We start from the raw sequence: 27,268 nt of genomic DNA on the forward strand, positions 1-27,268 counted from the left end.
AGCTCTGCTCGGCTGCACAGGGGGACGCAGTGGCAGCCGGGCAGCAGCTGGCGCTGCGACCGACTCAGGTTAAGGGCGATGTGATGCTGAGCGCTGACAGCTGGGCACGCAGGGCTCGGTGAGCTCGTTGTAAAACAAAAAAACAAGACCAACGCGTTGTGCTTAAGGAATACTTTCGAATATCGGGGCTCTGTAAAGGAAAAGAAGGAAAAAGCATTTTGTTTCATGGACCGTGGGCAGATAACTTCTCACGTGGTCACGCACTGGGGTTGGTCACCCCTCCATTACGCACCTCTGGTGGGAAGGCTGGCTCTGTCTCCTGCTTTCGGGGCCACTGGGGCACCCGGAGCTCCACGGCAGCCCCGGGCAGTGGAGGAGGAGCCGGGCCGGCGCCGCCGGGCACCCCGGGGCCGGGCTGAAGTTCAGTCTCCGCCTTCCAGGGCACGGCCACCAGCCGCCTCCAGCCTTCAAAAGCACGAGAGCGGCGTGGCGCTGCCCGGGAGCGGCATGGCGGCGGGGCCGGAGACCGGCGGGGAGTGCGGGATCTGCTATGAGGCGTACCGGGGCGTCCGGGCGCCCCAACAGCTGCCCTGCAGCCACTCCCTCTGCCAGAACTGCCTGCGCAAGCTGGTGTGCCGCGCCGCCACCGTTGCCTTCATCAGCTGCCCCTTCTGCAGGATGGTGACGCTGGTGCCCGAGATGGCCCCAGGAGGCCGTGGGTTGACGCCGATCCCGGGGACCCCGCACCGCCCCCAGCTCACAGCCGGGGAGGAGGAGGAAGACGATGAAGGCAGAGGTGCCCGTCGGGCCTCGAGGCACTCCATGGCCATAGAGGTGGCCTGCGCATCCCACGCTCCCATCTTTACGGTGAGCAGCATGGTGGCCCCCTGCAGCCTTCGCCGTGGCCCCGAGGCGCCGGGAGCCTTCGTGCTGGGGCTGCCGGGAAGGGGGCTGCTGCTGGACTCACAGCCGCCCCTCACCTCCGTGGAGAATCTGCGCCTCGGCTTCGCCGCCGGCATCCTCATCCTTATCGTCGCCACCTTCTTCTTGCTCGTCTTCCTCAAGTAGCACGGAAGGCTCAGGGCCGGCACTGCGGACCCCACCATCCGCTGTTGGAGCCCGTCTCGCCTCCAGGCAGCAGCTGGGTCAGGAATTCGGGCTCAGTCATCGGATCGCAGTGAGGTGGGGACAGGACAGGGGCTCTGCTTCCTACAGGATCAGCCCCATGCTGTGGCAGCTGAAGCGCACTCAGCCGTGGCCTTGCTGCACCGACATGGACCCCAGGGCATCAGACTACTAAAAATTAACTGCTTTCAGTGCTTTCCTTCACCCCCTGGGAGCCGGCTGTGCTCACGCTGCATTTACGACTTTCCTGGAGCCTCCAGCCATCCCGGCAGCAGGAGTCACAACGCCCTGCAGCATTCCTTGGGCTGCATTCACACCTGGCATCCAGGAGAAGGGCAGCAGGGGCTGTGGCTGTGCCCAGCCTGCAGGGTTCTGACGGCAATGCACAGCGATCTGCAGCACCTTGGTGCACTTCAGGGGTCAGAGATGGGCATCGCCCGTCCCAGCCGGTCCTGAGGGCCACACGAGATGGGAGGGGGAAGGTCTGTGCTGTTTTGCCATTGGTGAAATGTTGTCAAAAAGCAACTTTCTGTGCTTTTTCAGAGCAGAGCCAAGGCCCCTGTAGAGGGACACAGGGACGTGGCAGCTGGGGAAGGGCAGTGGGGAAAGGATGAGATATTAAAGATGCACACTGGTCCAGAGCCGTCTCCAGTCATTTTTCCCTTTGCAGCCACGGGGTACATCCCATCATGTCCTCCTAGAAGCGTTTCTAGATCATTTTTCTCCTAGTTTAAGAGGCAGCTTGGTTTTTAAGTGCATGCAACTAGACAGCAGTAAAGCCACCCACAGGCAGAAAAGACAGGTTTAATTGCACTTTATTTATCAAGAAATGAAATGCAAGTCCTTCAGGCTACCTGTAACAGGAAACAAGGAGTGGAATGTGTTAGTTGCAACCTGCACAGGGCACTGCTGCAGCAGGGAGGCTGGAGCACACCAGGGTTTGTGCACTCAGACGCCATCAACCTTCAGCACTGAGATACGATTCAATTCTTTGATGTCTGGAGCAGCTGTTAGGAAACCTCAGCCACACTCACCCTATGACAGCAGCACGGCCCCAGCAGCTACTTGGCTGCTCCACAGACTTTGGTCTCCTCCCCAGTTTCAGCTGCTTTTGGCCCTTTGCCATACAGAGCACTGGACAGGGGCAGGGAGCTGACAGATGGCTGCACACAGACACTTCTTTTCTCCCCAGAGAAGATGGCATAGGCCAAATTCCGTGGTGGAATTACTCTAGTAACTTCCATCTTATTAATGGAACAGGGGTCTGCATGTTACTTGTTTTAACAACACTATCTACTGTTCCTTCCTTCTAAGTTGCTTTAAGTGTAGAACAGAAGTGCCACGAGAAATCCAAAATCCAACTCCTCTGCACAGCTGCCTCTCCTCCTTGCCCTCTTTCCTCGCTCCACTCACACTGAGCAGCTGAACTGCACTCCTGGCTCCCAGCAGAGCCCAGCTGAGGCTGCATTACAGCACACCCGGCCTCCATTCCATTCACTCGTGCTGCATTCATCACAGCAACAGAGCAAAAGGCACAGGAGAGAGGCTGGGCTGGCTGCAGCAGACAGAATCATTGCCAAGAGATCTTCACTTTTAGTCTGTCTTCTATAAAAGTAGTTACCTACCGCAGGGTCCTGCCAGACTTGTTCTTCTGAAGCACTTTATGTAGTTCAAATTTGCATAAAGTTTCTGATTAATCAATCAATGGTTCACACAGAAGGACAGCAATACAAACACGCAGTGAGACCGGTCGGTTCCTCCAGCTCATCCCAACCTCTGTGCATGTCTGTCAGTTCAGAACAGCGGGTCTGAGTGCCCGAGAGTGCAAAGGGAGACTCCTGCTCTCAGGCCCTGTCAGGTCTGCAGAAGAGCCCGAGGAGTCCTTGGTTGTTCACAGCTGTCCCACAAATGCAGCTCATTAAGTGCTATGTGCACAGGGAGTGGCCGTGCCCACAGGAGGCCTCACAGGCTCAGCAGGCAGCTCTTCATCCCAGCCAGTCCAGATCATCATCATCGTCATCACCAAAGAGTGGAGCAGGAGGAGGGTGACCCTTCATGCTCTGGAAATCAAAGCAGAGGGAAACCTGTCAGCCTTACCAGCTTCCCAGTATTCAGTAACTGCCACAGAGCTCTGATCAGAAATCTGCATCAGCTTTTAGGAGACGATAAATAAGCAGCATCATTATTGATGGTATTTATGCTTGTCATACGATGGCTTAATCTTTCAGGAAAGATGCTTAGAGCTCAAGAGCCACGAGGGAGTAGGAAAACAAACCCCCCTTATTTAACCCATGACCTTCTCCTAACGCCTAATGCAAGCAAGAGTTTGTTGTCACCATTCCAGCCTGTGCAACACCTCCAATTGCAGTGAGAAACAAACCCAGAAGCTGAATTTATACAGAGAATCTCTGGGAAGCTCCAACCTCAGCCAGCAGGGGCCAATCAGCCTCCACAGATAAACTGCAGGTTAATGCTTGAGTCAGTTCAGTGGGAGTGGAGAGAAACACGTACCACTTCCTCCTCATCCTCCTCTTCGGAGGGAACTCGAGGCTTTGGTGATTTAAGAGATGCTGTTTTGAAGAAGTCCTCGTCCTCAAAGAGCCTGGAAGATAAAGAACAAGCAGTTCACTTGCAGAATATGGGACCTTGGTTTCCTTTTGTGTGTTTTATTAAGAATGATATCAAAGTCTCAACACCCAGACCATCTCTGCTTCACGTTTTAAGGCACAGAGCACTCACCAGTGCACAACAGTTCAGTGATGGGATGTGGCAGCCACCAGTAACAGATCCCACAGGAACTGTACACTCCTCTCCAGGCTCAGCTGGGAACCATTCACATCAGACACCACCACCTCCACCTCCACCCATTTTCAGCAGTGTGCCCTGAACAACTTGAACTCTGCCAGATGCTGCCTGGGCATCCAAGACCAGCACCAGAAGGCTCCTCAACCCTACACGTGTTGTCCTGTGCTACAGCACAGCTGTACCAGCCACTGGTGCGTGCTGTTGTGCCAGCCTGTCAGCAGGAAGATAGGACTGCAGCCACCCCTGCACTTACATCTTACCTGGAGCCATTTTGGCTGGGGCTGTAGCCCGGTTCCTGCTGCTGTGGGACTTCTCTGATGGTAGTTGAGCTCTTCTCCTCCGTGTTGGATACTGAAGCAGGCTCCAGGTCAGAACCAGCTCCATCTGATGGGTCTGTGCAGTTTTCTCCCTCACTACTTAAGGGAGGGGGCTCTAAACCTCCCACAGGCTCCTCTGCCTCCTGTTCTGCTGCTGGTTTGTCTGCAAGCACAGCCACATCCGTTTCTTCCATCTCGGTTTCTAGAAAAGAAGGATCTGCAGCTTCTGCCTGCAAGGACACTCCGAAGGGACCGTGTTCAGTCTCTGCTTTCTTTATGGGGCTGCTCTCCTGTTTTTGCTCAGCCAGAACAAAATCCTCATCCACCTTGGGGATGACCTGTTCTACAAGCTCAGGCCCCTTATCAGCATTCAAGCAGCGTTCAGCTCCAGAAGAGAGAAATTCCTGCTGGACCTCCTCTTCTTCCAGCACTCCACTGCTGTGCAGTGCCTGCTCCTCCTTAGGCATTCTGGCCTCGGGAGCAGAAGCTGCAGCTTCACCTTTGTGGCCAGACGACGATGAGCCTGTGCTCACTTCTCTGGGAACAGCAGAGCACACAGCACCCCGGGCAGGGCCGTGCTGCACATGCTCCTCCTGGTCTGTCTTTGCTCTAAGCAATCCCTCTGGTCTCCCCACTCCAGATTCCTCTTCCTTTTTACTGTCATGCTCTGGTCTCTCCTGCTGCTTGCTGAGTAGCTGCAGTGTTACAGTCTAAGAAATGAAGAGAATGTAGGTTACATCCAAGACCAACCTTCACATCTGTGTTGTCCCACTACTAGGCTGCTTTGCTACCCACACTTCATTTCTGCCTCACAGTTATTTCATACCCCTTACACTCTGTTTCAGTGCAAGCCTTAATCTCTCACATTTATTACATTCTCTCTTCTTGCTACTGTACCTTGATAGTGTTCATGACAACACCTAGAACCATCCTGCCACTGTATGTCTCCTCCAGCTCAAATTCATCCCGAAGAGAATGAAATACCCCATTCATTATCTTCTTTACCTGGAAAAGAGCAAGGCAGGAAGCAGACAGTTCATTAACATCTAAGCAAAGGTAGAAGATAAAAGGTACTTCCCTGGGCAAAGGAGCAATAAACCCAAACAAACACATGCTGACTCAAGGAACTTAATTGCTTTTCAGATCAGGATTCCACAACAAAGTGGAATATATCATGTCATTTTAATCAGAACTATTACACACACCAAACCCATTCCTCCAAAACTGAGGCAGGCTGCACAAACCCAAGGCAGACACACTGCTATGTTTTCAAGTTTTAAGGAAGAGCTTAGACAGCTTCCTTTGCTCCTCAACAGGTCCTATTATCAAAACCATAGTGCTTTCATGGAGAAAATAAATCCAAAGGATAGGGGTGAGGAGAAACACTGGCTATTCAAGCTCACTTCTTCTGTGAAGTTCATAGGTGAAGATCTGTCCTGATTCTTCTGCAGCTTTGGGATAGATTCTTCATAGTGAGCCTTCAGTATCACCATTTCAGACTGCAAGGCTGAATACTGCCAAAGAGAAACTCGAAATTACAACAATTGTAGTGCTATTTGTGGAACTAAGTTTGCAATGCTGTTTTTTATGTTTTTAAGTGAAGGGCAAATTGCCAATCCACAAGCAAGGCAAGGACCAGGCCTCATCACTGAGCCTGTTCTGGTTTGCTGGAAGCAACATGATTCTTCCTTCCCTCTCACATTCCTGAACTCATGTTCTTGTTCTGGACACAGGTGGCCTGAGGCTAACCATTGCTACACTCCAGTTTGTATTCAGCTGCTATGTTATCCTCCTTACTTTCTCTTTGATAGGCTCCAGTTGTTCCAAATGTTGCTGAAGCTCAGACAATTTTTGTTCCTCTGCTTTTTTCAACCGTTTCAGAGCTACCAGCTGAAAGACAAGGACCATCAGTTTACAGCTCTGTTCAATCCAGCTCAAAACTATTTCTGCTCAAAAACAATCATTGAGATAGAACCGTATAGAGATTGTGGCCGTTGCTTTAGCCTATAGTTGATATCATTTTGGCTCTGGCTCACTCAGGAGCTGCAACAGCAAGCTCATTCATTAGCCCACTAAGCCAGTGTAAGAGATGCACACAACATCTTGCAGACTAGGTCAAATTCCTCAGGCAACCAAGAGGTTAAAAGTCCAACTACTATCAGGGAGCAGAGGACTTACAGGCATCGATTATTTGGAATTCTATTTCAGCAATAAGGAACAGTCCTTTACCTTCTCTTCCATCTGCGACACCTGCTGCTGCAGGGAATCTCTCTGCTCACACACCTCCTGGTACTGCCTCACATGCTGCTCCTTAGCAGAGGCCAGCGTCCGTTCACATTTGGCTTCCCACTGGGATTCCAGCTCTGCCTGGATGAGTGACAGCTGCCCCCCGTAGGAGCAAGATCAGGAACAAACATGCACTTCTTCTGAAGCTGTGTAACAAACTGCTGAAAGCTCAGGGCCCAGACAAACGGTGGGAAAGCAGCATCACCTGCCCGAGGCTGGACTTCCTACATGCAGATGGCAGCCATCACCAGCTCCTATCCCCACCTCAGAGTTCAGTTCCAACCACAACCCCACGAGTTGTCCCAGACTTCAGATCTCCTTACCTTTTTTTTTTTTTTTTTTTTTTTTTTTTTTTTTTTTTTTTAATACATAGCTGTTCACCCATCAGCAGCCACACATCTGTCTTTCTACTGGAAAATGAGTTCAAGGTCATGCCTCTCTCATACTCTCAGGACAGTCTAAATATGATGCTGCATGCCAGTCTGCATCAAAACTCCAGAATACAAATCTTGGAGTCAAAAAGCAGTGACAAACACCAAAGACATTATATAATGACAAAGAAGAGAACCCTGTGTTGAAATTAACCCTAAGAGCAAGCGACTGATGTTCTCATCCTTTCACTGCCCAAGTAGTTTTTAATTACTATTTCCTACCTGTGGGTCACTGCAAGTTTTCTAGACACCAGCTGGAGAAGCTCCCACAGCTCCTTACCTGCTCTGCTGCTGCCTGGTCAGTTGAGGTCCTTGCCTTTTTCAGCAACTGTCGAAGTTTGTCCAATTCCTGCTGATATGATCTGCGTATTTCTTCCATCTCTTCCTCTGCTTGAGCTCTATCAGAGAGGGATTTCTTCTTCCTCTCAGCAAGATTCTGCAGTACAGAACACAACTTAAGCACAGGCCAGACTGCACCAAAGTAGCTTCTTTTCTTCTTGCTAGAGGAGCTTACTTAAGGAGATGATCTTATTTCAAAACAAAGTTGAGATTTATCTAATAGGTAGGAAGGTTAGCATAGTACTGAGTAAGAGTGGGGAAAAATATATCACGTAAGCATGAAATATCCACCAGCACAGTGATTGTTGCCTGCAGATGAGTCAAGATTCACTTAAGCTCCATGCCTACAAGCAACATCATTGAGGCACATTTCTAGCAAACAGCTGAAATCCTGCATCTCTCTAGCATCAAACATACCTTTTCAAGAGTCTCCTTTTCTACTTTTAGGTCTGTTAGTTCCTCTTCCAGTGCTGAAATCTTCATGTCCAAGTGTTTACGGCTCTGCTTCTCAGCTTTGAATCTAGTTTGGGTGTCCTCAGAGGCTTCTTGGAGCTCTGCAGAAATACAGTTTACTGTGGGTTTCAGCACTATGTGATTCAAATTAAAGGCTGACAGAAAGGAGCAGTGCTTTTTGCACAACTATGCTGACTCGGTTTACATCTGCAATAGGAACACAAATGTATCAAAAGCTGCTCCTGTGAAGCAGGAGTGCTTAAAACCTCGGTCTTGATCTAAACTTGATCAATAGGAAATCTAGATCCTCTACAGATAGACAGGCCAAGAGTTGCTTCTACAGAAGGCACCCCTGTGTCAGAGTGACTTTGCTCATCAGTTCAGCCAACTGTCCTATTAGTAGTGGCAAGGATGCATATGCCCTTCAGACAGCTGGGCACATCTCTAGCCTTCGATACCCTGCGACTGATCCCAGGGAAAGCAGGAATAAATACCCCAGGACAAAGGAAAACGTATGACTTACAGAAGAGGAAACAATGGCATGGAGAGGCTCTCATGGGACAAGCTAAATTTTACCTGCTAACTGTGCCTGCATTTTGTTGAGCTGTGCCTCGTGTCGCTCTGCCTCCTGCAGGGCAGCAGAGAGCTGTTTCCGCAGATCCATTTCCTTCTTCTGGTGTGCAGTCAGCTCCAGCTGCAGCTGGGACACCTGTGCTGTGGCAGATGCCAACTCCTCTGCAACTTTGGCCTGTGGCACAAAACAGCAGGGAGAAGGGGGAAGAAAAGAAACTGTAGGATATGTGAATGTGAGGAGGTGCCAGAACTGCGCTCACAGGAAGAACAATAAGGCTGTGGAGACCTTGTCAGGAGTCCAGCATCTATCAGGCAGCCCTAATTGAAGAGGTACTAATCACCTTTTGCCATGTTACTGTCTCCATCGACTGGAAAGGTGCACAAGGCCACCAGCAACCTCATTATGTTGCCTAACTCAGCCAGGTTTTTTTCACCCTTAAATAATTTAAACACATTTTTCAGACTCGAATAGAGCTATCAGCACTGGTACTGAGTTTTCATGCTATGCCACTATCTACTCAAGGTAAAGCCTGGACTTTAAGACTAATTATTCTCAAGAAGCTTACAAATCACTGAAACAACCACACATAACATAGGGCTCTTGTAGCAAAATAAGCACATCCCCTCACAAGCTTGTGGTGCACGATCACCTTGAGGGAGCTGCACGGCTCGAGCTGCCATTTGAAGCAGTACTGTTCCCAGAGTCATTTGTTAATCCGTTCAGATTTAGCATTGCTTGAAGCCAGCAACTCACACAACAGCTGGTTCTGAGACAGCTCCTTAGGCAGCTTGTAAGCAACGCATTTGGAGAGGCTCAAGTCACCAAGACAAAGACACAAAGGAGGGTTTCAACTCCTGTCGCCTAAGTCACAAGATTCAGAGGATCCTCTGCAGAGGCAGAACTGCAGTCCCTGCTGCACAGAACACCTGAACAGCTTGTACATCTCTGCTTGCATTCAGATCCCCGACAGGCTTTCACGCTGCTCTAAGCGGTAAGCCCTCCTGAAGCTCCTCTCAGGCTTATCTCCATGAAGGAAATAAAGATGACCAACACCTGGCAGAGAAGAGGTGTATGCAAAATCTTTCCTGTCATGGCAAGGATGATACATGCTACCCCGAGGGCTGGGATTCTGCACTGTTAATTTTTGAGAACCATGTCTCAATGGTTCAATGTCTCAATGTCTCAAACCAGATCTGTTTTCTTCTTATGTTTCCATAACCATCTCATTACTCAGGATACAGGCTCCTAGCATGCTAAAATTACCTGTTAGATATATGATGGGGGTCTATTTTAACACATCCTGTTATCTTTGTGTGCCCTCAAGGAAAGTAAAAAGGAAATCCTAAGCCAGGAACAGTTATTAGACTGAAAATGTTCCATGCCTGTACTAGCTCAGCTCTAGCCTCCAGATACAAAGAATCTCACACAGTCCATACCTGATCTTACAATTATATAATCTTAGCTATTTCTCCCATGAGGGAGATGAAACGAGCAGCAGAGGGGTAAAGTTTGTTGAAAGGGCTCCCCAAGGAGGAGGCAGCCAGCAGCTACACCGCTGTCAGTTATAAAGCCCCTTTCCGAGTGGAAGATCTGTGCTAATTCAAGATCTGAGGCAGTTCTTTTCATGTCAACCAAATCCTAACTATCCTCAGGAGGAAGCTGGGTACCACAATTATCTGTCATCTACACAGTCAGCAGACACACTGCCTCACCTGGTCCCAGCCCCGATCCACTGGCAGCATGTGCTAGGAAGAAAAAGCAGTGACAGGAAACAGGGAGAGTTAAGAACACAACTTGAAAGGCAGAGGCATTCATCATCATCAGAACAGCTAGTGTTTTATTACTGGAGCCTGAGATATGCCAGAGAAACACTTAAGTTATTCAAGAACTGTAAAAGCTTAGATGGAAGAAGGGGAAAAGGGAGTTAAAAGAACCTGAAGGGATCTTCACACTGCAGATACACTGCATACCACACGAATTATATGAAGCAGGCAGCAGGCTGGTCATACCAGGTCCTACACATAACTACCATTTCACTGCCCTGAAGAGCATGCAGCTACTTGCAAGTGTTATGAAACATGAGCCTTAACTGAAAACTGATGTGCTCTGCCAGGGCCAAAGATCTATAATCACAAAGCAGCAGGTTACCAACATCTCCTCTCAGGGACCTTCGTCTGCAGATTCCTGGTCTTTATCACGAAACAAAGGGCAAAGCTCATTTTTTAAGAACAGATAAAACAGTTTTAAGTTCTCTTCCCTGCTTCTCCTACCGAAGCTATAAATGGAAATAGCACATTAGATAAAAGGAAGAGGAAGGAATGCCAGGCATCAGATTGCAGTCAATCCTCTACCAAAACTAGCGAAAAGCTTCTCTGGTGCAAATTATGGCTGACCTGGTCTAGCCTGAAGTCTGTTGATGTAACAGTGTCATCATCCAGGTAGCGTCTGCTCAGTCAAGTCAAATCCTACTGCAGATGATGCCTGAAAACTTCCTTTTATTGCTTGTACTTCCAGAAGATGCTCCCTCCCCCATGCAAGCAGGATGTCACACTCACTGACAGAAAGGAATCTGCCATCTCACTCTATTCCTCGTTAGGTACTCTCACACTTCCAGCTATAGGTATGCAATCTGAACTCTCGGTGGAAAAAATACATCCCTCCTTCACCTGCTGATGAAGGAGCACACACGTATCAGCCACATGACTTCATTCTTTACCCTGCAGAAGCACCTGTTAGCATACTTTGGTGGGCAGCTACTTCCATAGAATTTTGGTGCACCAGTTCATGGTACTCATACAGAGCAAGCATTTATCTTATCACATTTGGACTGTAGAGATACATAACTTAGATGGGGAGAATGGTGCAAGAGACGGTGCTGTAATTTAGCTGACAGGGCTTGAGAAAGCCTAGAAGACATCAAGCAATTAGAGATCTCAAAGCTGCTGCCCTACCAGGGTTAGAGCCTCATGAGAGCACTTCACAATATAAAAGCCATGCCTAAGTGCATTTAACTGGCTTGAAAGCGATCTTCCAGTCGCCCCTTCCATAAAAGCACAACACATTACCCTAGGAACAACTCCCCTGATTGCTGTTAAAAGAGGTGTTATAAAAAACAAAAACAAAAAACAACAACAACAACAACAAAAAAAAACCAAGCACAAACACAATACAGAAGCTCTAAGCAGGAAACTGTTTTTCTTATAGCTATACTCAATCTTATGCCAATTAAAAAGAAAAAACTCTTTTTAATCTGTCAGCACAACCACGTGCATTTTCAGCCAGACCAGGCCACGTGAGGCATGTAACACCTCCACATGTTGGGCATGTATTTATGAAGTTAACAACCAGATACTTCCCTGTTAAACTATGAGTATTTAAGCTGTGACAGCACAACAATCTGAATTTATAAACTTTGTGCTGCTTTTATTTTGAAAGCCATTAAAACATTTATTTATTCATTTTTTAAACTGCTTTCAAAACACTGAAAACTGCAGTCATCCTGTATGAGATCTGACTCCAGCTGTCCTGGCTGAAGCCATAAGTCTGTGATTCCACAATGCTGTCAGCATGCCTTTACCTTCTCCTGTTCTGCATGCAACACTCTTGCCTGTGTGTTTTCATTTGTTGTTTGCAGTGAGTGGTTCCTCTGCTCCATCAACAAGTTACTTTGTTCGACATACCTGAAAACAGGGGAAGGTGGCACAAGCACTTCTATAAATACACAAATGGAGCAAGAAGTTATGAGACAGACAAAGCATTTCAAATCAGCTTTCACTAATGAGAAGTCCCAGACAATTCTGTATCATGTCCTGCACTAAGAAGTGCCTTACCTCCACAGGGTGGAATGGATGTTCCCAGCCTTCAGCACTGATTACGTCAGTTTAGATACGTGCTTTGCCTCTCTGCCACTAGTCTATGATTCCTACCACACAGCCAAGATTTTTGATAGCCTGGTAACCACTGCTTTCTGCTTTTTCCTTGAATAAGTGACTCCCCTTCATAAACTTAATGGAATGCAACACTGGAACTCACTGGAACTGGGAACACAATTTCCTGTAAAATTTCTCCCACTTTGCTAAAAGGCTAGCAAAAGTAAAACACCCCCAGAAGCAGAGGAAGTATGCTCAAAGAAAGTGGCATGAGATCTTTCCCTTTTACATATTCATGCTTACTGTAAGATCTCATTTGGAGACATGCCCTGCAAAGACAAAGGGGGATTAACAAGCACCAATATTTTAATACAAAAACAAACAAACAAACAAACAACAACAAAAAAAAACAACTTCTCTCCATTCTAGAGATAGGACATCTCCTAGTTACATCTAAACAAATGTAAGATAGAAACTCTTTGCAGCTGTGGACACCTTCCACTCCTTACCTCTGATTCCGCTCTATCAGCTCACTGATCTTTTCATTCTGCTCCTCAATTCGACTGCTCTTCTCAAATATCTCCTGCTTCAGTCTCTCGTTCTCCTAAAGAACAGTTCAGTGTGAATATTCACCCTACTCAGGTCCTGCTGCAAGGAAGTTTTTGTTCTGTTCAGATGATTTATAGCAGTGAGGTGTATCACCTCCTGTGGTGAACCACACACTACTTCAGAATATTACATCTGGTTGTTTTGTTTTTTTTTTTGTTGTTTTTTTTTTCCTCCACCACAGGTAAAGAGATAGTAAAGCTGCTGCCTAGAAAAACTACAAAGCACAAAACTAACTAGCTATGAGAGGTGTTTTGCACAATACAGTATCTCCTCTGCAAACCTTACTTCTGCAAGCTGTTGTGGATTAAGTCCATACCAGTTCAAAATGAAACTAAGTTTCTTTCACTTGAGTTCTCTGTCAAGGACTACTAATATAAGTACATCAACTCTGACTTGCAAAGTCCCAGAAGAGTAAATTGCTGGGTGCACAGAAAAGCAGGTGTGCATACAGGTGTGATGGGGATGGAAATGGCTGTAGATCATTGTAGACCCTTTTCCCTAGCCAGCTGGTTTTGGCCATGCAGAAATAAAGCATATGGATGAAAGTACATTTAGGCCAAGCCAATAAAGCTATCTTCATCAGAAATAACACAGTGGGTTGCACTTCCTTATAGAAATAGCCCTGTAAGGCTGGCTTTGGTCACCTGGATTATCCGCTGGATGTTGCTCATGATCATAGAGGCTTCCATAGTAACAGATGAGATACCAGGCAGTAGTGGACTGTTCCCGGCATTTTGTTTCTTCAGCTCCTCAACCTGTAGAAACCGCCAGATGAAATGAATTCATGGATGCAGGTAAGTGTGAACCATCTGCCATTTCACAGAACCACTGCACTTCTCTGTCTGCCCACCTCCAGGGCACAGGCTGCTACAAAAACTGTGACATCTCCTGAAGTGCAGCAGCGAAGCACTCCAAACACAATGCCTTAGATTACATTTAAGGAAGTAAACACCTCCCCCACAGCTAGTACAGACTTTTCCCAAAGCTGTAGCCAAACTGCTACCATTTCAAGGTCTGACAAGACTGGAATGCTCATTAAGATACTGTTCACAAACTTGATGCAGGTATTTACAAAGAGCCATTTCTCCATACTGTATTTGGAGAGCAAACAGCAGAAACTTTGTTGTCAATCCTGCCTACTCATACATTACCTTGGCAGCCAGATGATCCATTTTATCTCCCACTTTGCTAACAGCCAGCCGGATTTCAGTGTTATGCTGCCGAACTTCTGTCATCAAAAAGGAAGTAACGTCCCCAGGTGCTTGAATGGAAAGGAGAGAGTTCCACAGTCACAAGGGTGAAGTGTCTGCACACAGACGTATTAGAAGCAATGCTTACCAGTTTGCAACCTGCTAGAGAGGATGGCCACTCTCTTTTTCCAACCCCAACTTCACACCTTCTCCTTCCTCCCTCCTCTCAAGACTGCATTCCTCATCCTGAATCCCCTCATCCAAAATAATAAACATTGTATCCACACTATTTTTTTTTTTGAAAATTCTTGAGCTACCTGAGAGCAGTTAGGTAAACAGGAGAGAACCCCTCAGAACACTGGAACAGCACAGAATGGCGTGATCAAGCAATAGGAACAGAACTTGGCTTCTGAGCGTGTACTGAACAAGAAATGCTCAGCTATACTCAAGTCCACACAAAATCTACAACAGGGATTTTTTTATTTTTTTTTTTAAATGCTATTTGCTCTTCTTAGGTTGCATTCCATTTTTGAGCTAATTCCTCCTTCTCAGAAAAGGCTCTTCCCCTATGTGACAGGATAGCTGTTAAAATTGCTTCACTTGCTTAAGAAGTATTTGCAATAAGATAGTTGTTATTTTTATATGGTTATATTTGCAACTGGAAGTACCAGCTGCAAGATGCCTCTAATAATACATATCTTTAGGAATACAACTACAGCTTCCCTCCCTTTTGCTCTCCATAAAGAAAGAAAGAAAGATGTATATTTACTGGGAAGCATTTGTCCCTCCCTGGTAATTAAAAACAAGAACAACAGCACAACATTACAGCCAGGGTAAATATGTGTATGTTACCACCACCACCCAACACCACTGCTATAAACAGCTCACTGCAGGTATTAAAAGCTTCCATAAAGCATGTGCTTTTCAATCATACCTTGGTAAGGTGCAGGATACATCTGTCCTACAGGCTGGAGCTGAGAAGCAGATGTAGCAGTTTGGGAATAAGCAAATGGCATGCCTGGATATGGCTTGCAGAACAAAATGGACAGGTTAGGTACTCTCCCCCCTCATACTAAAATGGTTTTCATGACTTTTTAGACCCCGAAACAAAGATTATATTTGAAAAGAATGAAAACAGAAACAGAGGAGAAAGTCAAAGAAACACAAACAACTTTGCTCTATGAAAAATAGCACAGACAATTCTTTAAAGGCTTAGATATCTACGTGCTTGAGTTACCAAGTTATCTTCTTCACCAAAGCTTAACCAAATGTACGTTAGCCTACAGTCATAGAGGTAAAGATCAACATGTGAACAGCTCCCTGCAACTAACTGGATGTACAGTAATTCCAAGTTATACTAACTTGAACATGAGGATATTCCTAGGAAATTATCTAGCATTTTCTGAACCTGCTCAGGGCTCATCAGAAGCAGCTACAGAATAATCTGTGAATGTGTCAAAGACTAGGAGTACTTCACTCTTATCAATTTATACTGTCAGTCAAAACAAAAAACAAAAAAATCCACCAAACCAATACACAGAACTTCTTCCAAGTTTTGAGAAGAACTTGAAGCATCAGGGTCAACTTTTATCCTCACAGTGACTGGAACTATTGGTTTGAAAATTTCACTCTAATTCCTAGTTTCTGTCTTTCAACAGAGAAGTTCATCTTCTAAACACAGTTACCTGTAAAATTTCCTCAGTTTCAACATAAAGAAAACACAAAGCCAAAGCAACATATTGGTTTCTTTCTTCACAGTGCTTTTACTCCTTATCCAATATTTTCTTTATCTGGATCCTTCAAAAATAAGCAGTGCTTCCACATGATACAGGCCACTGTTTGATTTCCTGAACTTTCAGAAAATAGATTAAAGAAAAACTGCGTACAGTAATAAGCTTGGTTTTACAATTCATAGAATTGTTCATACAATGGCTTTGCTCCAAGTCTTCAGCATCTGCATTTTAGCATGTTTGTTGAGCACCCAGGAAGCTTGTTGCTGAGCACGTCACGCCACTGTACAGCTGTGGCACTGGAAGCCCTTTAGAAGGCTGCTCTTTTGCTGGATGAAAAGCAACTCACAAAGATGTAGGTAAGGGAGCTCTCCCAGGAAAGCACAACCATGGAAAACCTAATCTAAAATAAAAGCCTTCATTTTCACCTACCCTGTAAGTCTGTGGAAATTTCTTTTATCCACCACAAAGCTGATACTGAAGAGGGATGGTTAATTCTTTGTCCAAGAAGTCCTTTCTAATCAAGAACTAAGAAGCATGTTACTTCAGAGTGCCAGAGTCGTAGAAAGCAGCCTGGAATCGTCAGCTTTATATGCTGCTTGAGTTCTTTCTCCCAGCAACAGAGAGGAAAAAGACTTCTGAATAAAAACACAAGTTCTAACAGTCTCCTCAATTTGAATTTGGTACCTGAAAGCCCTGTGCTCCTCCAGGCAGAACTGAATGGGCTTGGATGGTTGCAGGCATTAAAGCAGCAGAAGATACTGGAGGTGCAGAACCAGATGCTTGAGCTACTGAAAGGGAACAAAGAAATCCAGCACATCAGAAAGCTGCTAGAGATATTTTATCTTTTAAAGGGAAAAAAAAAAAAAAAAAAAAAAAAAAAAAAATCACTGAAAAGACCAAAAATTTAATGCAAGCCTGCCTGTAGGCTTGGGAAAATCTATCGCAGTCAAAGAATTGAGAGTAGGATCAAATAATTATCTTTCATGAAAATTTCACTTCTAACCACAAGTTCAATTTAGACAAAGTCTTTGTCATACAAACAAAGATGCTTTGAATTAATGGACACAAAATGACTCTGAAGGCTGCTCAGCTGATATTCACTGCTCTACCATGGAAAAACAGATCAGGCCTGTTCTTGAACTGTCAGCCTTCTGATGCCCTTTTGCCCATTTCCAACATTTTCAACCAACAGATTTTGCAAGCCACAGATATCTCAGAAGTCTCAGCACATTGAATGACAGGATGGAAGGCCAACTCACACATTATTCTGTAATACAGCTGCTTTTCCTCAAGTAGAAATGTGTACACAAGATCATAAAAGAGAAAACAAACTATAAAGATGTCAGTCTCATGCTTTATGAATTATACTACAGAGCTTTGGATCAGTACATCTCACCAGAGTCTATCAGCTCCTCCTTCAGTTCCTGACAGCAATTTTCTACTCACAGCCCTGGTACCTGAAGCCCACAGCAAAGTGAAATTCCTGTTCCCAACGCAGACTCCCCAGCATATTACCTTGTGATGACATTGTAGGCAGCACTGCATGAGCTGGCTGTGACAATCTCATGGAAGATGAAACCACTGGTTGTGCTGCTCCTCTCAGTGAATTTGGATCCTAAAAACATTCTACATATTAAAATGGACATCAAAGAGCAACTTAACAGTTTGAACTGAAGTCTATTTGACACTAGCCATTACTCGTTAATTCATCTGAACTACTCAGGAATACTGGAATTACTGAAATTTTTTTTTGCCACAGAAACAACGTGCATCCCCTGTAGAAAGGAGGGCTATTGCTATGAACTCTACTTTAGGCAAGTCACATAGAAAGCATTAAAACAAAATCTCAGGTAAGTCATTAACGTACCTCTATTTCTGAGTCACTAGAGTCAAGCTGACTGCCTGCTGTCCCAGCAAGGAAGGGCAGCATGGGCTGACCCATTTTAGCCATCCGAGAAATTAGCTTTGCCTTTGCTACGTCTGGATTCTGAAAGAAAACATTTGCAGTTACTCCTCTGTCACTCAGTCCTGTGTCTTCAGATAGTACAGAAGGCTAACCCTGCCAAAGGCCTCAGTCACTAACGCACCACTTGAAGCTCATCTATATAAGCCTGCATCTTCCAATTTTTCAGTGACTGAAAAGCTAACTTCAAGGCAAAATGATGGATGTATAAATCTGCCTTACTTTCTATACTTCCCTTCTGGGCTCACAGTGCCGCCATTACATAAAAAACTGGCACAAAACATAGCAATAAGGAAGTGACATAGAACACTTTTCTGTAAAGAATGGGTTTTCCAAATTAAGGAAGTCACTCAGCAGCTTTTTCTACACTCAGACATATCTTGATCTCGTGCAGAATGTCCCAACCACTCTTTGCTATCCATTTTAAACTTGTCCATTTATATGAGAAGACAATTAGCTTTACAAGAATGCACATGAGCAAAGTGACTTGGCATTCAAGAGCAGGAACCAGAACTCAGAACTGGGACTGCAGTTCCTCATGTCTTGCCATCTCATTCACAAACAGTCTGTTGTTAATAAGGTGAATATTTGAGAGTATCCTGCATGCTGTTTGCTTGACCTTCAGCAACACTTAATGTAAAGGTGAAAACAACCAAGCTTCCCTACATAAAGCTTCAAATTACTTGGGAAATAAAGCAACAGCACTTACAGCTAACTGTTCACTGATGGAGTTGGACTTGGCCCTAACAGCTGGCTCCCTGAAAAACCAAACAGACAGGTTAATAATTGTGGTTAATAAAAATGAAATTTAGGATCTAATATTGTGCTTTTCTAAATAACACCAAGTACAACATCCCCCATACATTTTTCTTACAAATCTTGTATTTCCTTCCCCTTTACTTTTGGAAGATTCCTTGCAGCATTACTTGTAGATTTCAGAATATCATTGTATCATTACCATATTTTAATGCAGCACGTTGTTTTAATAATGCTTCTGCTTACCCAGGCTTTGGAGGTATTGCAGATGGAGGCAATAAAACAGGGTCTGCAGAGAAGCCATCTGAATTAGGCACTGGTGAAGGTGCAAGAGAATCCCTTGAACTAATGCTCTGTCCATCTGAGCCAGAGCCTTCTTTCACCAGCTTCACCTTAAGAAACATATAAATAAAACATTATCCCTCGCTCCCAAAAAGGATTTCCAGCAATTTGCTTACTTCTGATGACTACTCCTTTGCCAAGTTTATTCATTTCAAGGGAGAACACATATGACTTGGAACATACAAGAGAACATTTCACCATTTGCAACTGGAGAAGCAAAGTCTTTATAACCTGTCAGTCCTCACTATTTGGAGTTGTAATAGCTCACAGTTAAGACAATAAAGAGATCCCAAAACAGCTGGAACGGACATGGCTTAGTAAACAATCTAGATGGGTTGTTTTGTTTTAATTTTAAAAGAAATGCACCTTCCTGAGGCATTTTGTTCATAACTGTTTCTAAGCTACAAGCAGCAGCATCTGCAGACAGATGGTAGCATCCAACAACAAAGCAGATGCAAAATAAATACCTGGGAGAAGACACTCACCCGCCTAACCTCCACGTCAAAAACTAGAGTAGAGTCTGGAGGGACACGGCCAGCCACTCCCTGAGTCCCATAGGCCCAGGCTGGAGGAATAATGAGGAAGCGCCGTCCCCCTTTCTTCATCCCCATCATTCCTTCTTGCCAGCCCTTTGGTATTCAGGCACCAGAAGAGAAAGCAAACAGCATGACTATTGACATTACAGTTTCTTGTCATGCAATTACACACCGATCAAGACTGCTCCAGACACCATTTACAGAAGGCTCCAAAGCACAGAGAGCTTCTTGTAAAGTCCTGCTCAATTTTAGTGTGCAGCACTAAAACCACGCCTTACATCAAGTCAATGGCCTTTCACGGATTGCAGATTAACTGAAGAATAAGATGCAAATCCCATCATGCTCATAAGGAAATCAGATACAGTAATCTCCATCACAAAGTTAAGACAAGTTTTACATGTCCTAACAGCACCATAAGGGAGAAAAAAACAGCATGCAACATACAGAAATTCTCCATTTATATGTAGCTTGCAGGGCATATAGCATCAATCTCTCTCAACACTCAAAGAACAGGATTCTGAGGCATTCAGAGATTACTTCCCAACTGCTACGGTTAGATTTTAAAAGTGCTCACAGAGAACAGTTGTTGTCTGAGACTTAGAAGCCAGAGCAATGCAAAGAGTCAAATCAACACTGGCACTTAATAGGAGGCCTGTTGCAGCCAGACAACATTAATAACAAGATGCACAATAAAAAAAACCAACAAAAACAGTGCACCTTCAACAACGGACAACTTGTAAAAGGTCAAATGTGAATTATTTAGATGACAGCAGTGACCTGAACAAAAGTAACTGACTCACAATCTGACTTTACCAAAAACCATAAGAGCTGGATTGAAAAACTAGTGCAGTTAGTATTCTTTCACAGTTTGATCTGGGGGTAGGGGTGGGAAAAACACTCTAGGCAGTCCTACTATCTTTTATTAGACAATTCCACTACTTGTCAGTCGTCTTCACCTTCCCATGCCCTTCTTCCAGATGTCAGACCAGAGTTATTTGACCCTCTGCCCCTGCGGCACATACATGGAGGAATGTAAAGTTCTCAGATTGAATCTCCTCTTTCGGTGTCAAGAAACTCCGTTTCTAACTAATGGATTGAACCACTTGTGGAATAGCAAGCTCCCTACTTTCAAAACAGGATAACTTTCCATTGTTACTTTGAAGGGGACTTAAACACACCACTCAAATTAAGGAAATACACATTTGTTGAATAAGTCACCAGTACAGCGTTTCTCAGTTAATGTAAAATGTAAGACAGAGTGTCTTTGAATCTTGAACAAAGTCTTCAGTAATTCAAAGATTCAAGACAATTACAGTGAAATGCCAGAAGTTCTACCTTGATGACCTTCCCAGATCCCAGCTTTAGGCGCAACAACTTGTCCTTGTTAATGTTTGAGTCAAACACCTGGAGAGTTGAAGAGCAAAAATACAAAATCACATTGATTGCTCAACTGTTTCAAGATTCTCAACACTGCTTTACAAGTTTCATAAACTCCTACGGCCTCTTACATGCTATTTCCTCTCCTGCTTCCCTTCCAAAATTCACTCAAAACTAACATAAGACAGAGCACAACTAGAATTTCTAGTCTATTGTGTAGCACAATTTCTTGAAGTGAATGACAGCTGGAGACTAATACTTCAAAACTGCTTCAAGCTTGATGGTCAGGACAGGATTGATCCAACAAGAACACTGCACAAACAGAACAACTGTACATATTTTGTATATTAAACTCAGACATGTGCAGCTGAACAACTCCTACAAATCAGAAGCAAGCTCTGCCACATGTACCATTGACTTTATGGAGAGAAGCACACCAGTCTTTGACAGGCATATCCTGCCAAAGAAACAAAAATTACCCCAAGATGAAAAACAAAGTTTTTTTTTTGTTTGTTTTTTAAATACTAAAAGGCTCAACTGCAGAGTGATGCAAATGCAAAAAGCCCTTTGCTATGAATTATAGTAATAGTTAAAAGAGAAGTGTTTTAAAGATAACACTTTGGAATCCCAAAGCAAGTCTTTTGCCTTTACTTTTCTGTCCTCTCCAGCTTTGTCCTATCCTGGTGGCTTGTAAACAATCTCATCTATTTCACACTTGCAGACATGTTTCATGTCTTCTTACTACTTCATCATACTATTTTCAAAATGAGCATAGCTGCTTCATTGGCCTTTGTCACCACTTTGTTCAGAGTACCTATGAAATTCAAAAGCATTTCAATCACCTCCTTTGAACAGTAATGAAATCCCTTATTATTCTACACGTAATACATTTAATCTCACCAAAGGTGAGAAAAATGACTAAAACCGTATCTTTAAAGCACCAGTACTATGCTCAAAGTGGCAGATCTCCCCCAGGGAGTATCACATCCACACATCAGTAGGGAGCAGAAATGTCTTTACCTGTCCAAGCCCATTGTTCTGGAACAGCCAACCTGTGTAGGCAATCTCCAGAGAATCCCCTCCTTCGACTCCCTGCCCTTCTCCAAGAAGGAGATCCTGGTAGAGGACTGAATCGAGCACTGGGGAGCTGTTGTATTTGGCAATGCACACCTGCAAAAGGAAGGCACATCATCATCTTGTCCATAAAAACAGAGCAGCAGGTTCCATCACGACTCCCTTACCCATCTGATGTATTTCTTACTGTACCGACCAAGCACAGGTTATAGATGCGCTCAGGAGGCATTCCTTGTTTCTCTGTGCTAAATTTTACAACGCTATATAAGTAAGAAAAATACCTTTAGAGTCATTGGTCTTAAAGTACCTCAGAAACTTGATAAGAAAACCCACCAGAAATATCAGGCTCCCTGCCTCTAATAAAGAAAATTCAGCCAAGTTCTTTGCAAACCTGCCTCAGACACAATCATGAAGACACAGCTGAACTTCAAGTGAAAAGTAAGATTTTTTTTCACATCCCAGAAGCAAAGAGATGCATCCTAATCTGTCTGCTGTTCAAACAAAAGTAGCAAGTCATATCCTGTACAGGATAAGTAGTTACCTGTTTACTGAAATCCACTGCTGCCTTTTCTGACTCAAACATGATTGACCAGTTTTGCCTTTGATCATCATAGAATGTGCTGTAATTGTTGGACTGGACCTGTGGGAAAGGAAATCAGCCCAGTGCTGTATGTTAAAAGATGCATTCAATTAATATAAAAATAATTTAAAAAACAGACTGTATCGGACAGAAATTTTAAATATGAGCTACTGAAATTAAACAGAGGCAAAGAAAGAAACCTGCCACGTTACCACCCAATTTCAGTATGAAGAAATCAGCCCTTATTACAGTGCTCATTATGATGGGAGAAATGGTTCAAATATTCAGTGCTTCATAGATGCTGCAGCTTTATTAAGATGGCTCTTTGAAGCTAGGTTCTGTTATACTGAGATTTTCCACTTGTAAGGATTCTCTTTTTCACAAGTGCTGATACAGCAGGACCTCCGCATGCAAACACAGAGTCTCTCAGAACTTAACACTAAATAAAACATTTCTCCACTGGTAACTACATAACACTTCAATCTTTCAAAGCATATTCTTCAAAACTTACAGAACTAGATAGCAAACTAGGATCCTGATCAGACATTTGGATTGGAATTCTGTTATTGCAGAGTAGGATTTCTAGTCATCAACCAAGAAATTCCACATCACCATAAAAACAAGCTAACAGCAAATCACAACACCCATCTTCTATAAAATCAGCAGAAAACAGCTTCCTGAGAGATCTCATTTTAAGGCTTATGATATTTTAAGTGGCTCTTATCACAAATCGCTGAGTATCAAGACTCAGTGGAAATACTTTCCTGCCATCACTTCCATCTGCTTGCTCATTTGTGTTTTCTGAGTCACTTAACCACATTAACCACATTAGCAAGAGGAATTTTATTCTGTCACTTAAGACTTTTTACTCTGTCATTTTAGGACTGTAAAACTCAAAAACATCTGTGATCTGGAAATAAAAATACACCTCCTACAGGCATATTTTCATTATTAAAACCACTGATTTCATAGGGCTCTGCAAGAGGTAATTTAGCAGTGTCTTGTGCAGCAATTAGGAGATCAGCACTCCCTGTCGCTGTGCCATCTCTTGCTACATCAGTCATGTGTTTGAGCTAAGAAAACACTTTACAGCAAACAGAGGTTCACTCCAAACAATGCAGTGTAATGCTTTTCTAATCCAGCCTTACCGTGAGCACAAAGCCTGGGTGGATCCTTGCAGACGTGATCTGTTGCTGCTGACTGATGTAAAGGAGAATCCTGTACTGGATTCCATAAAGAATTGTGCAGGAGAAAAGAAAAAAAAAAAAACCAACAGAAACTGTTTTCAATTTGAGTGTGCTTAATTCTGAGCCTAACACTACAGTATTACAAAATACACCTCGCAGCATCATTTTCCAAAGGAAAAATACTTTACGTGATTTTCTAACAGCTATAATGGATACATGAAAACATGCAACAGACAAAGTGGTTCAACAATAATTCTTGTGCAGTAAGCAAGATGCCTTCACTAATTCTACATTTTTCCATTTAAAAAAAGAGCATGCTAACCTCTCAATACAGAAAGCTCATAATGCATGATATGTAGGAATGTAAAAGACTGAGTAATAAGTTAGAAGGACTTATACAAGTGTTAAAGAATTCAAAGATAACACTGCATTGACATTTACTATGAGACATGATCTAGTAAGAAAAAATACTTTCCTTTCTGCACCTATAGCAAGGCTTCTTCACTCAGGAAGTAGTTTAACAAAGTACTTTTCCTGCTGTTGTTTTTGTCAAAGCATAAGTAACTCAGTGAGATAATATCAATCAGGGGATGGGAAACACACCAAAACCAACAACACAAACAGACTGGAGCATATAAAGTATCTTTTAAATACATCACCTCACTGGACACTACAGAGCCATGTCCTCAGATTACTCGGGAAAGAAGGTTTGGAAAGGAGAGATACCAAACCAATAGCACTTAAGGAAAGCATCTCTCACTACTACACCGATTTGTGTTCTATACTGATTTTCACACACACACATTTGTGATCCAGCTGTCAAAAGAGGTTCCAAGTAAATCACGACATCAGTTCCACATCAGAAAAGGTGCAGCACCCCAAACAACACAAAATATTTCAGTCTCAATTGAGAAGAAATCTTGCAAAGAAATTTGCAGACTGCAGAAAAGAAAGATGTCATCAAGGTAAATGAGCACATAAACCAAGGAGGCAGAGAGGCATAAGCAGCAGTGGAACTAAGACCTTCAACATGCAGAGCAAAAGCATCCCCAGTGAGCTCAGAGAAACATTGCTTCATACCAGCACATCCTCAGCATGAAAAACACCATAGTGAAGTGTTTCTCACCTCTTTAGTAGCATGGCTCCCCACTACAGCTGCTCCATACTTGCCTTGCTTCAAATACTGCCCATTTGTACTGGAAGAGAAGTGAGACACTCAGCTGTGGAACTGCCCCTGCCTCAGGTATTTCCCTCTGCTGTTGCTTTTCCTCTTTAGAGTTCAGGTCCCTTTCCTCATGACCAAAAATGCCTGGGAGCACTTCTGAGCTTAAAGAAACTGCAACTTTCTTGCTTACCCACAGATAACAGGAGCATACATTGTGTAGTTTGAGATGGAAGTTGCACATATGCAAGGTGAGCAAGCCTTCACATGACAGCTGCAGCAAACATAGAGTTACACTGCTGTCATTCTATGTCCATGCCTCAGTTTTCCACAAGTGAAGATGAGACATAAGCTTCTGACAGAGCTGGTGAGAAACTGTGCAGATGTCAGGCCACTACACCATCATGCAGTTCCCTGCAACGCACAAACTGAGAACTTGCTGTTTACTTGGCAACTGTGCAGTCCTGAACTGTCTCAAAAAAAGTCGCTTTTTTTGAGCAGAAACTTGCAGCATGTAGACACACCTCTATAAGATGCCTCTTTCTACTTATCCAAAAATACCTCCCTTTATGATTAGTTTCAGGTCCCAGAGACACAGACTCTAAAATACAATGCAGAAAACCACTGCTGCACTTACTATCGATAAGCATGAACCGCAGTGGCCATGAAGACTGAGGGTGTTCCTGTAGCTGCTGGGGCTGCAGGTGCCTTCTGGGCTGCCTGACCTGCTGGAGAACAGAAAGCAGCACTCGGTGACACAGAACTGCCACATCTGCTGGCCAGTGACAAGGTCATGATATATTCCTTCCACAGAACAAAATAACTTCAGCGACTGAAGGAACTGGGGAAAAGGAAGCTGAGGGGAGACCTGATTGCCCTCTTCCAATATCTGAAAGTGCTTACAGGGAGAGCGGGGTTGGTTTCTTCTCACTGGTGACAGGACGAGGGGAAATGGCCTCAAGTTGTGCCAGGGTAGGTTTAGGTTGGATATTAGGCAATACTTCTTTACTGAAAGCGGTGTTAAGCACTGCAACGGGCTGTCCAGGGAGGTGGTTGAGTCACTATCCCTATGGTTAGGTCGTGGGTGGACTAGATGATCTTCACGATCTTTTCCAACCTGAGTGATTCTCCAATTCTAACTCCAGAAAAGGACTACAGAGTAATATTCCCAAGTCCCTACAGACTGCAAGAATAACCCAGGGGCAGAGAGAGTACTAGAGTAAGATAATATCAGCAAAGAAAAGCTAAGTGAATATTTGCAGTGCTGTTCCTCACAAAAGCCCTCATTGAGTCAGGATACCTGCTTCAAAGCTCCTCCTGCCACATGATCAATTCAGTCACTTACCAGCTGCTGTCTGACCCTTCTTGGGCTGCTTTGGTGCAGTGTATTGAAAGAATTCATTTCCCTGGCTTGAGACTGTCTGATCCAGTCCAAAGAGAGAGGCCAATCTTGCACTAGAAATAAAAATGAAGTAACTTTATTTCACACAGACTTCATAGATAAGGAACACCATTAACTGAAAGTCACATCACACACAAAGTGCTTACAACCATTTCAGACATAAGGTGATATCTGTTAAGCAGTTCTGTAGTTAGACATACAGTTCTGAAAAAGCAGAACAAAGAAAGAGGGCTGACAGCACAACGATGTTTCATTTCCTCAAAAGTGAGTATAAGAAGCAAAAAACACCCTGAAGCAACACCAAAAGAAAAGTTACTTTAAAGCAATGAATAAGACTACCCTCCTATTAAGCAGTACATTGTTACATTACTGGAAAAATAACATGTGACAGCAGAGAAGTCATCATTTAGCGCTACAAATCTCAAGGAAACACATCCTCTCAACAGGGCTTAACGTTCTCCTGCCAGAAGGGTGGGCTTACTGCCGGAGGTAAACCTGCTATTGCTAAAAAGACATATGAAAGTTCATAGCTTTGCTTTTTTAAGCCCATTTAAACTTTGCTACTCCGGGTAGTGGGACAGAAAAGCGCGTGGATGTCTGCAAGGACAGAACCACTGAGACAGGACCCGGAGATCTTTCAGCAATGAGCCGTTCGCTGAGTAGAGGAGCGGGAGGACACGCAAACAGCAGCACGGCTGGGAAGCACCGAGCAGCAAGCAGTTACACAACGCGAGGAACGACAAACGCGCCGCACGCTCAAACTGCTGAGCTCAGCTGCCCCGCTGCTCTGAGGGGAGGGCTGAGGGAGCCTGCCCGCTGCCCGGCCCCGAGCTCCGGGACAAGCGGGGAGCGGAACACCGAACCTCACGGCCCGGCCCGCGGGAGGGCAGCCGCCTGCAGCCTGTCCAGCCGCCGTGCTCTCCAGCGGGGGGCACCCAGCGGCCACTCACCCGGTGGCGGGGGCCAAAAAGTCGGCGTCATCCTCCTCCGCCGCACCGAACATACCGGCAGCCCCTCAGCCCCAAGCTGTCGCAAACGCCTCAGCCGACAGCAGCGCACTTTGCGGCCGTACGAAGACGGCTGGAGGAAAGGAGGACTGGGGGCAGAGCTTAGATGGCACATCCGGAGGACGGAGTTCAGATTACACATCCTGGGCGA

The 27,268-nt window shown here is 44.6% G+C and overlaps 1 protein-coding gene across 4 annotated transcripts; it reads right to left on the minus strand.

The window, feature by feature from the left end:
* Nucleotides 1-1,922: 1,922 nt before the first annotated feature.
* On the minus strand, nt 1,923-27,230 carry FKBP15 (FKBP prolyl isomerase family member 15). 4 transcript variants are annotated; one of them, XM_052681256.1, is made up of 29 exons: nt 27,061-27,230; nt 26,054-26,163; nt 25,346-25,433; nt 24,673-24,742; nt 23,508-23,582; nt 22,321-22,419; nt 21,726-21,875; nt 20,664-20,732; nt 19,278-19,421; nt 18,697-18,842; nt 18,404-18,452; nt 17,599-17,718; nt 17,247-17,346; nt 16,416-16,519; nt 14,933-15,026; nt 13,960-14,069; nt 13,453-13,563; nt 12,709-12,803; nt 11,908-12,010; nt 8,333-8,504; nt 7,721-7,857; nt 7,245-7,400; nt 6,477-6,629; nt 6,045-6,137; nt 5,651-5,761; nt 5,145-5,252; nt 4,191-4,957; nt 3,637-3,727; nt 1,923-3,185 (listed from the first exon to the last, which is right to left on the minus strand). In XM_052681256.1, exons 1-29 carry the CDS (start codon nt 27,111-27,113, stop codon nt 3,111-3,113), a joined length of 3,753 nt encoding a protein of 1,250 aa, XP_052537216.1. In that variant the 5' UTR covers nt 27,114-27,230; the 3' UTR covers nt 1,923-3,110. The 4 variants fall into 4 exon arrangements, with proteins under 4 accessions (XP_052537216.1, XP_052537215.1, XP_052537214.1 ...); XM_052681255.1 differs by having other exon boundaries at nt 16,416-16,516; nt 25,346-25,436; XM_052681254.1 differs by having other exon boundaries at nt 25,346-25,436.
* Nucleotides 27,231-27,268: the final 38 nt, after the last annotated feature.

This window comes from Tympanuchus pallidicinctus, unplaced genomic scaffold, assembly GCF_026119805.1.
Source record: "Tympanuchus pallidicinctus isolate F22 unplaced genomic scaffold, pur_lepc_1.0 scaffold19, whole genome shotgun sequence".
NCBI lineage: Eukaryota > Metazoa > Chordata > Aves > Galliformes > Phasianidae > Tympanuchus > Tympanuchus pallidicinctus.

What these genes read in the sequence shown, in the direction of transcription:
- FKBP15 (XM_052681254.1), bottom strand. Translation starts at nt 27,113, where the DNA reads ATGTTCGGTGCGGCGGAGGAGGATGACGCCGACTTTTTGGCCCCCGCC. An exon ending in ACCCAGGCTTTGTGCTCACG is followed by an intron (nt 22,420 to 23,507) that starts GTAAGGCTGGAT and finishes CCTTTCCCACAG; the next exon opens with GTCCAGTCCAACAATTACAG. An exon ending in CAGTGGATTTCAGTAAACAG is followed by an intron (nt 21,876 to 22,320) that starts GTAACTACTTAT and finishes TTCCTTTTGCAG; the next exon opens with GTGTGCATTGCCAAATACAA.